The 14061-nt window shown below is 44.8% G+C and overlaps 1 protein-coding gene and 3 long non-coding RNA genes across 4 annotated transcripts; all 4 read right to left on the reverse strand.

Moving 5' to 3' along the window:
* Positions 1–855: 855 nt before the first annotated feature.
* Positions 856–1989, reverse strand: LOC124342951. The gene is made up of 5 exons (XR_006919018.1): positions 1836–1989; positions 1655–1742; positions 1470–1591; positions 1138–1292; positions 856–1072 (listed from the first exon to the last, which is right to left on the reverse strand). It is a non-coding gene; the product is annotated as an uncharacterized LOC124342951 (long non-coding RNA).
* Positions 1990–3317: 1328 nt separating this feature from the next.
* LOC124342975 lies at positions 3318–4586 on the reverse strand. The gene is made up of 4 exons (XR_006919050.1): positions 3810–4586; positions 3670–3740; positions 3538–3611; positions 3318–3478 (listed from the first exon to the last, which is right to left on the reverse strand). It is a non-coding gene; the product is annotated as an uncharacterized LOC124342975 (long non-coding RNA).
* Positions 4587–4596: 10 nt separating this feature from the next.
* Positions 4597–9644, reverse strand: LOC124342215. The gene is made up of 2 exons (XM_046795178.1): positions 4690–9644; positions 4597–4642 (listed from the first exon to the last, which is right to left on the reverse strand). Exons 1-2 carry the CDS (start codon positions 9642–9644, stop codon positions 4597–4599), a joined length of 5001 nt encoding a protein of 1666 aa, XP_046651134.1.
* A 252-nt stretch (positions 9645–9896) lies between these two features.
* LOC124342974 lies at positions 9897–10572 on the reverse strand. Its single transcript, XR_006919049.1, has 4 exons — positions 10384–10572; positions 10244–10314; positions 10112–10185; positions 9897–10052 (listed from the first exon to the last, which is right to left on the reverse strand). It is a non-coding gene; the product is annotated as an uncharacterized LOC124342974 (long non-coding RNA).
* Positions 10573–14061: the final 3489 nt, after the last annotated feature.

The following is a 14061-nucleotide window of genomic DNA, read 5'->3' on the forward strand; positions in this document are numbered from 1 at the left end:
CACCACCGCTGCGGTAATGAGACAAAAAGCGTTGGTTTAGTTTTGCGGAAATCTGCGTCAGTCAGGTTACAAGTTTTTCAAAATCAATAACTTCGTTGAATTTTGCATCTAGTCTATACTGGTGCAAATAGCTATCCTATGTGTTTGGTAGTTAAGAAGATGGTTGTTTAAAAAACAAACAATGTAATGTAATGTAATGTAATGTACGTTTTTATATGGCGCCTTTCCATTATATGCTCAAAGCGCCTTCAGTTTCCAATTTAGATGTGATTGAACACACCACAGTATATTTAACGTCATATCCTTGAAAGCGATCAAGAATCCTGTGTTATGCATGCTGCCTCAAGGGCGCTACTTACAGTTTTATGACGGGTTCAGCTGGGGTTCGAAACCAGAGCCTCATTACCTTTTTCCAAAGTGTTGACGCTCTAGTCCACTACACCTTACATCCACAATGGTGAGTTTTTTTGGCTACTCAGAACACCACATTGTTTGTTTCTTAAACAACCATTTTCTTTACTACCAAACACATGGAATTGCGATTAGCACTAATAGATTACATGCAAAATTCTACGCGAGTTGTTGAATTAGAAAAATTGGTAACTTGACTAACGCAGATTTGCGCAAAAAATAAACCATGGCTTTTTGTTTCATTGGGTAGTGGGTTGCTTTGTTTTAACTCGCACATGCAATTGTAGGTTTTGTCTACGGCCCCCAGAGATAGTATCTGGACCGAGAAGAAGAGAGAAGTACGAGGCAAGTTTTCCGGGGAGAGGTAGTCATACTAGGCTTCCGGGTTAGACTCATGACCCTCCAAAAGTTTTCATCGGATCATGCGCCTTCCAAGTCCCCGTTCGACCAGAGCCCTCCCCTCCTCCTGGTTTCACAGCGGGTGAGTGACCACCGGCGGGCGTTGGTTAGTGGTTAGTTAGGGAAACGGGGCCACAGAAAAGAGGGGAGCCCAGATATGCACTTGTCATTTATCTAACAACTACACAATGTATCAGTCTTGGATTACAGCATTGTCTCGTCGGTTTTCACCAGTGGGTGTGATCAGTAGCGAAGGATTACCCTGTAAGCAGAATGAACATTTATTTGGATAATATTTAAACAAGGTTGTAACAACAGAAAGTATACCTCAAATCAAGAGGACCCGTGTAAGGAAGTAAACAGGGAGATTCAAGGGTAGCAGCCAACGGGTTAGCAAAGAACCTTGTCAACTGTATAGTCCTTTATCTTCAAACAACATGACTTCTCATAAAGTCTATCATGCTACATTAGAAACCTAAAACCTACAAATAAAAAATAAAGTTACCTTGTCTATAATTTGTGGCATCAATGTGCTTGATGTCTATGATCTAAAAGAATAATTAAACTTAAACATTAGATAGACTTAAGTGCAGAACAATACTTTAAATACATATAAGACTGCAACAAAATAAGTTCAGTAACATAACAAGTAAACTTACACACTAAACCACCAATCGGTTATGTAAGGTTCTCTAGAAGATGGAATGAGAAATTGGTCCATGCTTTGGTTGGTGATCTGGCAAGTCCCATAGAATGATTCAGCCAATAATAGTGATGAATCCTAATAAAAGATGAGAAGACTATGTTCCAGCAACACTTTACTAAAGCTAGCATTGGTTGTTACCACTCTGTCATTTGGATGACATATTCTGTCCAGGATTATTAACACAATAGTTGACAGTACTGGCTTTATGCACCTTTCACTTTTTTTCCTGGAAATCAAGTAGAAATAATGATGTTATTAAACAAATATTCGGTAAAGAACAAATGCCAAACAAATTGCACAGGAAATCTAGTCAATTTACCAACGAATTCATTGGTAATTTTCGAAGAAGATAGCTGTATTTGAACTTTTGACAACGAACCGCCATTAGCCCATATGTGACACAACAAACAACATTCTTTCACGCCATCTATTTGACACGTTCAAAACTCAATATCTAAAGGACTGGTCTTAGATAGTCACAAGTCATAAAAGTAGTCAAAAAGACCATTTTTCTTTGCTTAAATTAGCATGGAATCTTTAGAATTCTACAGAGAACAAAGCTCACTTGTTAGTTTCATGCAAATTTTCCGGAAGTATACCGGAAGTAAGCGATAACTCCTTAACCATTGAGATTTTTAACGACTCCTTTTACGCAGAGTAATACTTCGGGGCGTTGGTGTAGTAGCTTAGGGCGGCGTAGGTTGTAGTGTAGTACTTGGGTGCTTCGGTGTTGCAGTAATTAGGGGCCTCGGTGTAGTAGGCAGGGGCAGCATACGGAGTCGTGTAGTATTCCGATGCCTTAAGTGGTGTAGTACTTGGGAGTCTCGGTGTTGTACTCCAGCCCGTTGGTGGTGTAGCTTGGGGCAGAGTTATACTTCAGGCCTTCGGTGTAGTAGCTCGGGGCATTATAAGGTGTGGTGGTACTCTGGAGCCTTGGTGGTGTAGTGACCGGTTGTTGCGTATGTTGTTGTGTAGGAGGTAACGGCGTTGCGGTTTGCCATACCCAGGAGACATCAGTACACCAGTGGTCGACCCAGCCATCAACGAAACAACAGCACGATACCATGATTTACTAAACAATTTATAAATTTAAACTTTAATATTCAATAATAACAGGACTATTTACAAATAGTAAAATTTTCATTATAACTAACCTCCATATAAAACCAGAATATTTACCCATGATTGTGAATTGGTTTTACGATGGAGGAGACAGTTGGATACAAATAGTGCGCTGCAGTTGTTGCCGTGTCGGAGATCCTCACCCAACTAATTCCCATTGGTTGGTTTTTTGGAGATGGGGTTTGACGTTTCCAGGCCGGCAGGCCTTTTCTCTCTCCTTTTACACGGTTTTTTCTCACCATTCCCCTCCTAAGCCTTGCGTCTATTGTACCTGTTTGATAATGATGCGACACGTCCCTTTCTCACCCAACCTCTACACTACAGAACACATTTCGCGTAATGATCTCCGTGACCTTCGAAAGTGAAGGCAAATGTTCTTTCCTTCTGCAAGTTGACGTTGCCGGGGATGGGTCTACAACAACCAAAATCAAACACGTGTCGTTCTCACCCAACCTCTCTGCCCAACCTCTACACCACCGCATGACAGTTTTACTTTAAGTAATGTTCCCCGCGAAGGAAGGACCCGCCCGTGAAGGACATGCAAACTGGCCCGTCTTCAGGGTGACTTTGGGGAATTAGGAATCGTTGCGACGCGTCTCATCCACCAACACCGTCCTCCTTGCGAGCGTCTACGTCAACGACATCAAAATATTCACCGGTGGGCTGGCTGTTTCGACGCTATGGATTTAGTGAGAGCCTTCAGAGTTTCTTCTGGGGTCTGTTGTAAGCAGCCCCTATAATTTATTCGTAAGTTGATGCTGGGTCAAGCACGACACAAAATGAAATTTGTGTAGGACTCAAACTGTGTTGACATACAGTGAACTAACATACGTGTGATGTCTAAACCAGAAGAAAAAGAGTTAGTTGGGGAACGGAAAAGAAACATGGAAGGATTGTACCTGGGGTGACACGAGAAAATGTGAGTGGTCACCCAGACCAATATGCACACAGACAGGGAATATAGATATGAAGCCTAAAATAGACAGCAATTAGCATACACAATAGAATATAAGCATAATAATAGTAATTACCAATGCTAGGCAAGCAAAAGCACTCAGAATAGGGTTTGAACTGACAGCTCAGAACAGAAAACGAGCTGAAACTAAATATCAAACATATTCACAGGTTAGACAGGTCGGGCAATTGATAATTATAAACATAATGTACTCACAAGCTGAATAAATGGCTTCACGAAACACAGAAAAGAATAATAATCGTGACAGTAACTAGCTCTTTCGACAGTGAAACCAGCGTGGTCTTAACGTCGTACGAAGGCTAGCAGACGGATTAACACAAAGACTCGGGAGGGAAGGGGAAAGAATCGCGCTTGACTTAAAATTAGGCGTTGCCAAATTGGAGAAATTGAAAGGCGCTTTTCTCGCCGCAACATTCTCCCCCCGAATCTGTTACATCCGGCGACGAGACGAATAAAGAAGGAACAGATGAGCAAAAAATCAAAGAGAGAAAAGAAAGATAATGAACATCGGGACTATTTTGATAAAGGGGAAGGAGACTCTTCCGGAGAAACATCGGCTACGGCAGCTTTCTCGAGGAGACTTAGGCGGTGAATCGCTCGGGTGTACTCGCCGTCTTCTGTTTTCACCTTGACGACGCGCACTAGTCCATCACCTCCCGGATAAGTTTGATTGACGTGGCCGATTTTCCAGGAGCCGCGCGGTTGGTTGGGATCCAGCAGGAGGACGACGTCGCCAACAGTAAGGTTCCCTTGAACCGATTGCCACTTCTTTCGAGGGACGAGAGTCGGAAGATACAATTTAGTCCATAAATCCCAGAACAATTGGGCCATCTTCTGGACGTAACGGAACCGTTCTCGGGGCAAGGCGTCACCGAATTCGCCTGGCAGTAAATCGAAAGTAGGTGGGCGATTCAAAAAGTCATTCGGCGTTAAGGGCCGAAAGTCCTCTGGATCCGAACTAGCGTAGGTCAGAGGGCGAGAATTAAGGAATCCAGCGATTTCGGCAAATAGAGTCCGCAGCATCTCGTCTGTGGGGTAGCGCAGAGCTTTCTTCTCAAGATCTAAGGCTCCGTACAGGGCACGTTTCGTAGAACGGACCAAGCTTTCGTGAGCTCCGCCGAAGTGTGGTGCTCGTGGAGGCTGGAAGTACCAATCAATCACCTTCTCTTTTCGGAATTGGGACAGCTTTGGGTCCTTTTCAAGTTGGTCGACAAGATCGTTCAGCTCACGCTCCGCCCCGACGAAGTTCGTTCCATTATCGGAGTGGATGGTGGCGGGTTTTCCAAAAAGGCCGATGAATCGACGAAAGACCAGTAGAAAATCTTCAGATGATAATGATTCGGCTAATTCCAAATGTACCGCTCTTGTCGCAAGGCAAGTGAAGAGGACACCGTACCGTTTGGTCACTCTGTTCCGGCCAGGACTCGTCTCGATTGGGCCGAAATAGTCGGTTGCAGTGTGGAAGAAAGGCGGAGAATAGGAATCAAGTCGCACGGCTGGTAGATCGGCCATCAGTTGAGCGGCTGGAACCGCTCTCTCCTTGATGCACGTTGGGCACATTCGACGCACCTTCTTGACCAGCTCTCGCCCGCGAATGATCCAAAAATGTTGACACAGCTTGGCAAATAAATAATCGGTTCCGGCGTGATGCATTTGGCCGTGCACCACTTGGACTATTTTCTCCGTGAGCGGGTGCTTGCTGGGCAGTAACGGAGGATGACGGGCATCGTACGGCAGCTTCGCTCTATCAATCCGGCCGCCTAGACGTAAGATTCCATCTTCGCCGAGTTTTGGGCTTAACACCAGTAAATGGGAAGAGGAACGAAGTGGCTTTCCTCGTTTAAGTCTGGCGATGTCTTCCGGAAAAGCTTCTAATTGACATCGTTGAATGAGGCTCTTCGTTTCTCCTTCTAATTTTAAGAAAGTTGAAAGGTTAGTATGGTCCAAACTGACTGCTGACCAATCAAACGGATCTGGATTGGACTGGACGGAATACAATTTGGTGGTCTTGAGTTCGTCCGTCGCAGCCATCCACGGCAGATCTGTGGGCCAGGTCGATTCAGGTTGTAGCAGGAATTCCGGGCCATCTTGCCAGATCGTTGGCCATATTTCTTCTCCGATGGCGGAACGGGTTGCAGCGTCAGCGGGGTTGAATTTGCCGGGAATAAATCGCCATTCGTCGCTCTCCGTTAACGTCTGGATCTCTCCTACGCGGTTGGCGACGAATACTTGGTAAAAGGAGGCAGTTGCCCTGATCCAATTACGGACCGTACTGGAATCCGTCCAAAAATATCTGCGACCGATGGAATGGGAGAGACAGTGCTGGACGGCGGCGGCAACGCGGGCGGACAATAAGGCGGCATTTAGCTCCAATTTCGGCACTGACAAACTCTTCTTTGGGGCCAACTTACTGCTTGCCTTCACAATTCTGATAATGATTTTACCGCAGCGGTACTGGTTGCGGATGTACACTACTGCAGCGTAGGCCTCCTCCGAGGCATCTCCGAACGTGTGCAGTTGAGACTCGACGATATCATCTTCTTCTGGAAATAAACAGCGCTCGATGGACACATGGACTAATTCTTGGACGATCTGGAACCATGACTCCCACCACGCTCGATCAGCTCCTTCTACAGGGTCGGACCATTTTAGTCCCTTGACGACTAAATCGCGAAGGCGGACCTTGGCTTTGATGATGATCGGAGCTGCTAACCCAAGCGGATCGAATATTCCGGCGACGTGGCTAGTCAAACTGAGTCGTGTGTATTCTTCATCCGCTGGACGATTTATCCGGAAGCCTAGAGCGTCTGAGGTGGTGTTCCACACCGCACCGAGCACTTTCGTGCTTTCACTGTCCGCAGAAAGACTGGAGATTTCTGGAATCGGCTTCTTTTCTTCCTGCATGGCTGCAATGAATTCTGCTGAATTGGAAATCCAATCTTGAAAGTGAAGGTCTGCTCCGGCCAGAGCTTTTCTCACGGTGGATGCTTCTGCAACGCCTTCGTCGGCATTCTTTGCGGACCCTAGATAATCGTCTACATACATTCTCTTCTGGACTGCTTCGACCGCCTTTTCTCCTACTCCGGCATCAGCAACTGCTCGGCGGGTAGTTTGTATGGCGATAAAGGGAGAACATGTAGCGCCAAACGGCAATCGATCCATCCGGCAAACGACCGTCTTCGGTGGAGACACTTGCCACAAAAAGCAAAAATAATTTGCATCGGATAGATTAAGCCTAAAACGGCTAAACATCGCTTCAACATCTGAAGCCCAGGCTATGGCTCCTTCACGGAATTGAATTAAAACGGATGGAAGAGGGGGCTGTAGAGCAGGACCGCTGAGTATGGCGTCATTCAAACACTTTCCCTGAAAGGGGGCTGCAGCATCAAAGACGACACGTAACTTAATGCCTTTGTAAACACCGTGATGCGCGAGAAAGTATTTGGCGGACTCTGCTTCCTCTTCAGATAACACGGAAGCATATCCTTTGTCGATAGTTTTCTGAACGGCAGCACGATAATCCTTCTCGAACGCTGGCTCTCTGCTGAAACGCCGAAGTAGACCGCCGAATCGTTGTTGAGACATCTGCTTGTTGCAAACTAAAGCTGGCTCCCCCGTCTTCCAGGTGATGGGAACCTCGTAGCCTACGTCCAGCTTCTTTGTTCCAGCTTCTAAAATCGCGATGGCTTGTCGATCGTCGTCTGACATTCCTTTCGTCTTCGACTCCGTTCCAAAATTCTCCGTGTCGCAGAAACGGCGTAGTTCTGACGCAATCTCTTCCAGCTGCGTCGAACTATTGACGGTATGAGTCCGGACGGCTGTGACGGAAGCACCATCGCTGACGACACCACGGATGATCCAGCCTAGTCTGCTTCTGATGGCGGTCGGCTCATAGTCATTTCCGACTCTGGATTCTAAAGCTACGATGAGGTGTGAGTAGTCGTTGCCGATCAGGATATCCACTCTGCCGCCCGTCTCTCCAACAGGAAGGTCGGCCAGATGCGACCAACGTTTCTTCAAATTTCCCCAATCAGTAACTGGGGTAGTGCTCGCGACGGTAGTGGGCAGGGTAGAGCACGAAAGATTCAACTTCTCACCATAAATCGTGTCTATCTGGAAATTAACACGTTGAGAACGGTAGCGTTTGACTACACCGCCGGCGCCTTCCACGGTCAGAATCTGATGCATACCGGAAATCCTGTTGGCACTGGCGAAACTTTGCCGCATGAGCGTAGAGTCGCTTCCTTCGTCGATGAAGACGTTCGCCCACACCGAGCCGTTTTCAGCACTGGAAACTTTCAACCGCATCATCCCCATGGCGACTTGTTGTGGACTCTGCTTTCGGAGATGGGCCGTCGCTGTTCTTGTCGTTTCGGTCCTCGGTGCATCCGGCGCGGATCCAGTGGCTGGTCTGTCAGGGTCGTGGACCAGTTCATGATGATGCAGGCTGCAACCAGCGATCTTACACGGCTTCTTCGTAAAACAATTCCGGACGGAATGTTTCGCTCCAAGACATCCGAAACATAACCTGTGTTTGGCACAGAAAGCAACTCGATCTGCAACGACTAAAGCCTTGAACCGGCTACAATTTTCCAATTTGTGGTCTCCTTCGCACTTGAAACAGAATGGCTTGAAGGTGACCTTGGGTGCTGAGTGGTTGTCGGTTGCCTTGGCGGATGAAGCAGGGTGGCTGCGAGCATGAGACCGAGGTGGCTTGAGCACGGAAGAAGTATTCTGCTCGGATGCAATGCTGTATGCGTTTTGGTATTCTGCCGCTCTCTCACACAGCCAGGAGCCAAAGGCGTTGAGACTTCTGGTTTCCAATCCTCCTCGTCGTCCGCGGTTCCACTCAAGACGGTCTGGTGGTTGGAGTCTCATGCTAATTTTCTCGATCAAATCTGGGGCGTTGGATTCTCCGATACGGCTGAGATCGAAAAGATGAGTCCTAATCCGCTCGGCAAAACGCTTGAAGATGGCCGGATCATTTTTCAGTTCCACTTTGTCGATGGCCTGTAGAGTAGCAGCTCGCATAACATCCCGTCTGCCACAGCTCTGTTTGAGACGGACTAAGGCTTCGATGTAGGCTGACTCACCACCTCCGAGACCTTGGACTAGGTCGAGACAATCGCCTTTCAGATGACGTTTAAGAATGGCCAATTTTTCTCCAGCGGATTTTCCGGAATCGTGTACAAGAGCTCTGTACAGATCTATCCATTCAAACCAGTCGAGAGACCTTCCGGAATAAATTTCTAACTCTGTCTTGACTGAAGAACGGGAACTCGCTGTCACGTTTGGCTTCAGCTGGCCGGCAGCATAACGGTCGATCCACTCGTCAGGAGCTGCTGATGAAGTCGAAGAATTAAGCCGGCGTTGGTTTTGTCTCCAATCTTTACCGAGTTGAGAAAGGTGTTGAGAAAGGTTCGTGACTGCACTGGTGTCATCGTCATCTTTCTCTAGGTTTTGCAAGGCTTGCTGGGCTGCAGTCGCTTCCCGTCGAGCCTGATCCGCACGGTTGGCCGCTTCGTTTGCTTGACGACGGGCTTCGTCGGCTTGGAGAATGGCTGCATCTGCTCTTTGTTGGGCCAACTGGCGTTCTGCCTCTTGACGATTTTGTTCGGACGGTGAAATAGACGGCGCCTTCTTGCCTGCAATCACGGACGGGGGCTCGCCTAATCGCGAATTCAAATATTGCTGGCCTCTTTCCAGCGCGTCTCCAGCCAGTTCGACATACTTCAGATGGAACTCGTCCTGGCGATCATTTTCGGCCTGATCTTCAACCGTCGATAGATTAGTGTGGATCTTGGCTGCTGTGGCCAATAGATTCTCAAGGTGTTTCATCATGGTGGAAATGGATCCTCTGGAACCTCTTTCGTTGACCAGGTTGCCGAGGTACCGTATTGTCTTAGTGATTTGCGCGCGTACGGCACTCCGCTGCTTCTTCCAGGTAGTAGCATCTCGAAGGTCTTTTGGGGTTGGAGGCGTGGTCGTCTCTTCTTCAGGAACCTCATTGTCTCCGTTTACACCGGCCATACTGATGGATGAGGCGAGAGTAGACGGCCAACTGGAAGCTAGATGAAACAGCGGGCAGAAGCTCCTCCAATGAAGCAGTGATTCAACTCAGGTGATTGAAAGAGAATGGTCGACCGTATTCGACCAGCAGGAACGTTGACAAGCTCTGGCTAACGAGCGTAGACGTAGGATCAACTTCAGATAACGAATATGCCAAGAAGAATCTCTGTGGATGACTCCGGTTCGAAGGACCAAAATGTTTCGACGCTATGGATTTAGTGAGAGCCTTCAGAGTTTCTTCTGGGGTCTGTTGTAAGCAGCCCCTATAATTTATTCGTAAGTTGATGCTGGGTCAAGCACGACACAAAATGAAATTTGTGTAGGACTCAAACTGTGTTGACATACAGTGAACTAACATACGTGTGATGTCTAAACCAGAAGAAAAAGAGTTAGTTGGGGAACGGAAAAGAAACATGGAAGGATTGTACCTGGGGTGACACGAGAAAATGTGAGTGGTCACCCAGACCAATATGCACACAGACAGGGAATATAGATATGAAGCCTAAAATAGACAGCAATTAGCATACACAATAGAATATAAGCATAATAATAGTAATTACCAATGCTAGGCAAGCAAAAGCACTCAGAATAGGGTTTGAACTGACAGCTCAGAACAGAAAACGAGCTGAAACTAAATATCAAACATATTCACAGGTTAGACAGGTCGGGCAATTGATAATTATAAACATAATGTACTCACAAGCTGAATAAATGGCTTCACGAAACACAGAAAAGAATAATAATCGTGACAGTAACTAGCTCTTTCGACAGTGAAACCAGCGTGGTCTTAACGTCGTACGAAGGCTAGCAGACGGATTAACACAAAGACTCGGGAGGGAAGGGGAAAGAATCGCGCTTGACTTAAAATTAGGCGTTGCCAAATTGGAGAAATTGAAAGGCGCTTTTCTCGCCGCAACACTGGCAGAGACTCAGCTCAACTGAACAACGTCCGGTTGGTTTCAACAGTCCATCACTAGGAATTAAGAAAGTCAAATTTGATGTCAGCTACGTTGTATGTGATGTACTTTCATTTTTGAAAATGGCCTAATATCATTGCTTATAATGTTTAGTGGACTTCTACCCTTAAGTACTTACACACTATCAGATGCTACAATCAGAAAGTTATGCTTACTTGTTATCATAAATCTAATGCCACAGCCCACAGAACTAAAAATGGGCAAAAAAGTTGGAGTTGCTGCCAAAGATGTGAGAGGATGACACAGATGAAGCTGAGGATGTGAGAGACATCAGAAACTAGACGATCAGGAATATTTCCTAGAATTTAAAGTACAGTAGGCAATTAATCAAGTACACAGAGTGATAAAAAAAAATGAATAAAGAATACAAAGAACATATTGAAATCTCAAAGTGTAAACTCGGTAGATCGTAATAAAATGGAATATAACGTTGAAATTAACCAAAAACCGTAGCTTCAGAATTGGATTGTTTACAATTGGATAAACTTGAAACAGAATGGATAAAAGAAGTGATCGACAACGACTTTTTGCAATGTCAAGACATTCCACTGCTTTATGATGAAATTCTGGAATAATGCCATATCACTTCACAATTTTAAAATTCATTTACAGAAAGCTTTTTTGCTGTGGTTAGAATCAAATAACGGATCATCTGAGGATAGTGAGGTTTCTACAGCTACAAGACAGTCACTAGATAGTTCACTGATGCCAGAAAGAGAAAATACCTCCGCTGCTGTCAACGTCAACCTTACAAACAACATATATTTTCTCCGTCGAACATTGAACACATAGGCTAAAATAACTTAAATTGAATACCATCATTCACGTTCTTCTCACTAGATTTTCTTCAACTCTGATATTTTATTGCTTGATGGATTGATGGAACACAAACCGAGCCAATTCCCATGTAGGCTGGAGATTGGAAATCTTCTAATTGCAGGTAAATGTTGTGCAAGGCAGTTTACGTAGGTAGATGCTGAAGTACTTTTTCTACATTGCTGCATTCTTCACAAACAGAGATATCTTCAACAGTCACACTCTACTTGAAAAGTGTAAGACTTGCTTTTGTGGCATTGTAGCTTAGTGGTGAGATAATGTTGACTTGATGAATCCATTTAGAACAAAAACTTCTTGCAGCACACATTTTTTTTAGCAAGGAGATGGAAAAATCCAATGTGGGTGAAACGATCCATGCCTCATCTCCACTCCTTGCACCAATGTGATTGTGGTGCATGAGCTGTTCTAAACTATTTCTTGGTTTGACTGCTTTGTTTCAACAACGTTGGGGATAACAGGACACCCGTGGCGTGCCCGTTAGTAACACAGGTTAGGAAATCGAGAATAAAAGAAACCGTTTGCGCGAAAGCTATTGCAACGTCAGGCTGACGTTGCTATAGTGTATTTTGGCTATTGCAACGTCAGGCCGCTAGGTGCGCTGCAGTCTGACGTTGCGCTATCTTAGCGTACCCGAGTCCCTTTCTTAAGCTTGGAGCAACGTCAACCAACTACTTAATTCTAAAATTCGTGTATAATGTTGTATACCTGCATCCCGACCTGCACAGTATGTATAAACTCCTATAAATTCATAGAGAATCAATCTGAATTTGCGCTATCATTCTTCACTTCGTCAGCCAACTCATATTTTAATGCTACGGTCAGGTGCGCTATTGTCTGACGTTGCGGAATCGTAATGGGCCTCTTAGTGTAGTAAAGTATCTCCCGGAGCAACGTCAGGCCCTTTAATTCTGACTTTGCTACCCTCTACTGCTAGGCTATTACCCCCGTCATAGGCGCTGGATCAAAATCATTGGACATATGAAACTAATGCTTTAATTTTTAAAAGTGTCCAAAAAGAAAAATAAAGAGAATTTCTTCCTGGCGGGATTTGGCAAAACATTCATACAGTATTTAAGCGGGATCCTGTTATAGTATTATAAAGCTGTAAGAATGGAATGGGATGCAATATGATAGCGCAACGTCAGACTACAGCGCCTAGCGGCCTGACCTAAGTTCAGCATGGTCATAAAGAGAGGCTCAGCGGTAGGATTAGATTAGGATCAGAGATTCGGGTAAGCAACGCAAACGCTCCAGCAATATATAATGTAGGAATATATAGCGCAACGTCAGATTGATTCTCTCTAAAATTCATAGGAGTTTAAACATATTATGGCAGTATAAAACATTATACATGAATTGTAGCATTAAGTAGTTATTTGACGTTGCTCCAAGCTTAAGAAAGGGACTCGGTTGCGCTGGGATAGAGCAACGTCAGACTGCAGCGACGAAGTGAAGTAGGATAGAGACGATAGAGAACGTCAGATTGATTCTCTCTGACATATTATGCAGCTATTACATATTATTAGCATTATTTGAAATTTATATTCTATACATATTTAAAATTAAAATTAAATGGTTCATTAACGTTGCTCCAAGCCTCCAGCATAGCTATGCGCTGGCATAGCGCAATGTCAGACTGCAGCGCACCTAGCGGCCTGACGTTGTAATAGCCAAAATACACTATAGCAACGTCAGCCTGACGTTGCAATAGCGACGACCACGTTTGCGTGAACGGACTCATTCATGCCTCCAAATGCTCACTACAATCACACAATTCAATGATTGAAACTTTGCAATACTATGCTGATAGTGATAACAGCCTCAACGTGTTGTAGTTTAAGTTTAACACAACGCTTTCGCGACAACTGCATGACGTGACTGGTGACTTTAACTTTAACAGTTTAACTTTTACCGTTTACAGCAGACGAACTTCCGTGAAAACTGAGAAGCGGTGTTGCCAATTGACACAAATTTTTTGACAAAACAATTGAAGCTCACAAAATTCTCTGGAACATTATTTCTCCCTCCACTAGATGACAGCAGCGCTGAAAATAGTCCTATGAAAGTTACTGTTTTCTTTAGTCAACTTAACATTAAAAAAGGACATTAAAAGGACAAATATATCATGTGATACCAGAGCTAAATCTTATCTTAATCTACCGTTTGTCAAGTTCGTGATTGACCAGAGGCAGAAACAAGGGAGGCATTAGTATATTCCCCATAACAAATATACGAGATGCCTGTTCCGCTATTTTTTTTGTAACCCAAATTCTTCAATGAAGACATAATTTATGACCATTTGAATGTATTATCTTTTGAGTTTAAAAATAGCCGCTGAAATGTGTAACTATTTGAAAGAGCACCACTGCACCACTTTCACCATTCATGACTTGTGTTGACGCAACAAACGGACTGAGGGTACTTACGTTATGCAATGTCATGCAATTAAAACTATATGTACGCAATCAAAGAATTTGAATATTCTTTTAATAGAGTATTTGCAATTGAGCATAATATACATATTACAATAACAACCGCGAAAAATTTGGTATAAAAGCGCCTTT

The sequence above is a fragment of the Daphnia pulicaria genome, chromosome 6 (genome assembly GCF_021234035.1).
Source record: "Daphnia pulicaria isolate SC F1-1A chromosome 6, SC_F0-13Bv2, whole genome shotgun sequence".
Classification (NCBI taxonomy): domain Eukaryota; kingdom Metazoa; phylum Arthropoda; class Branchiopoda; order Diplostraca; family Daphniidae; genus Daphnia; species Daphnia pulicaria.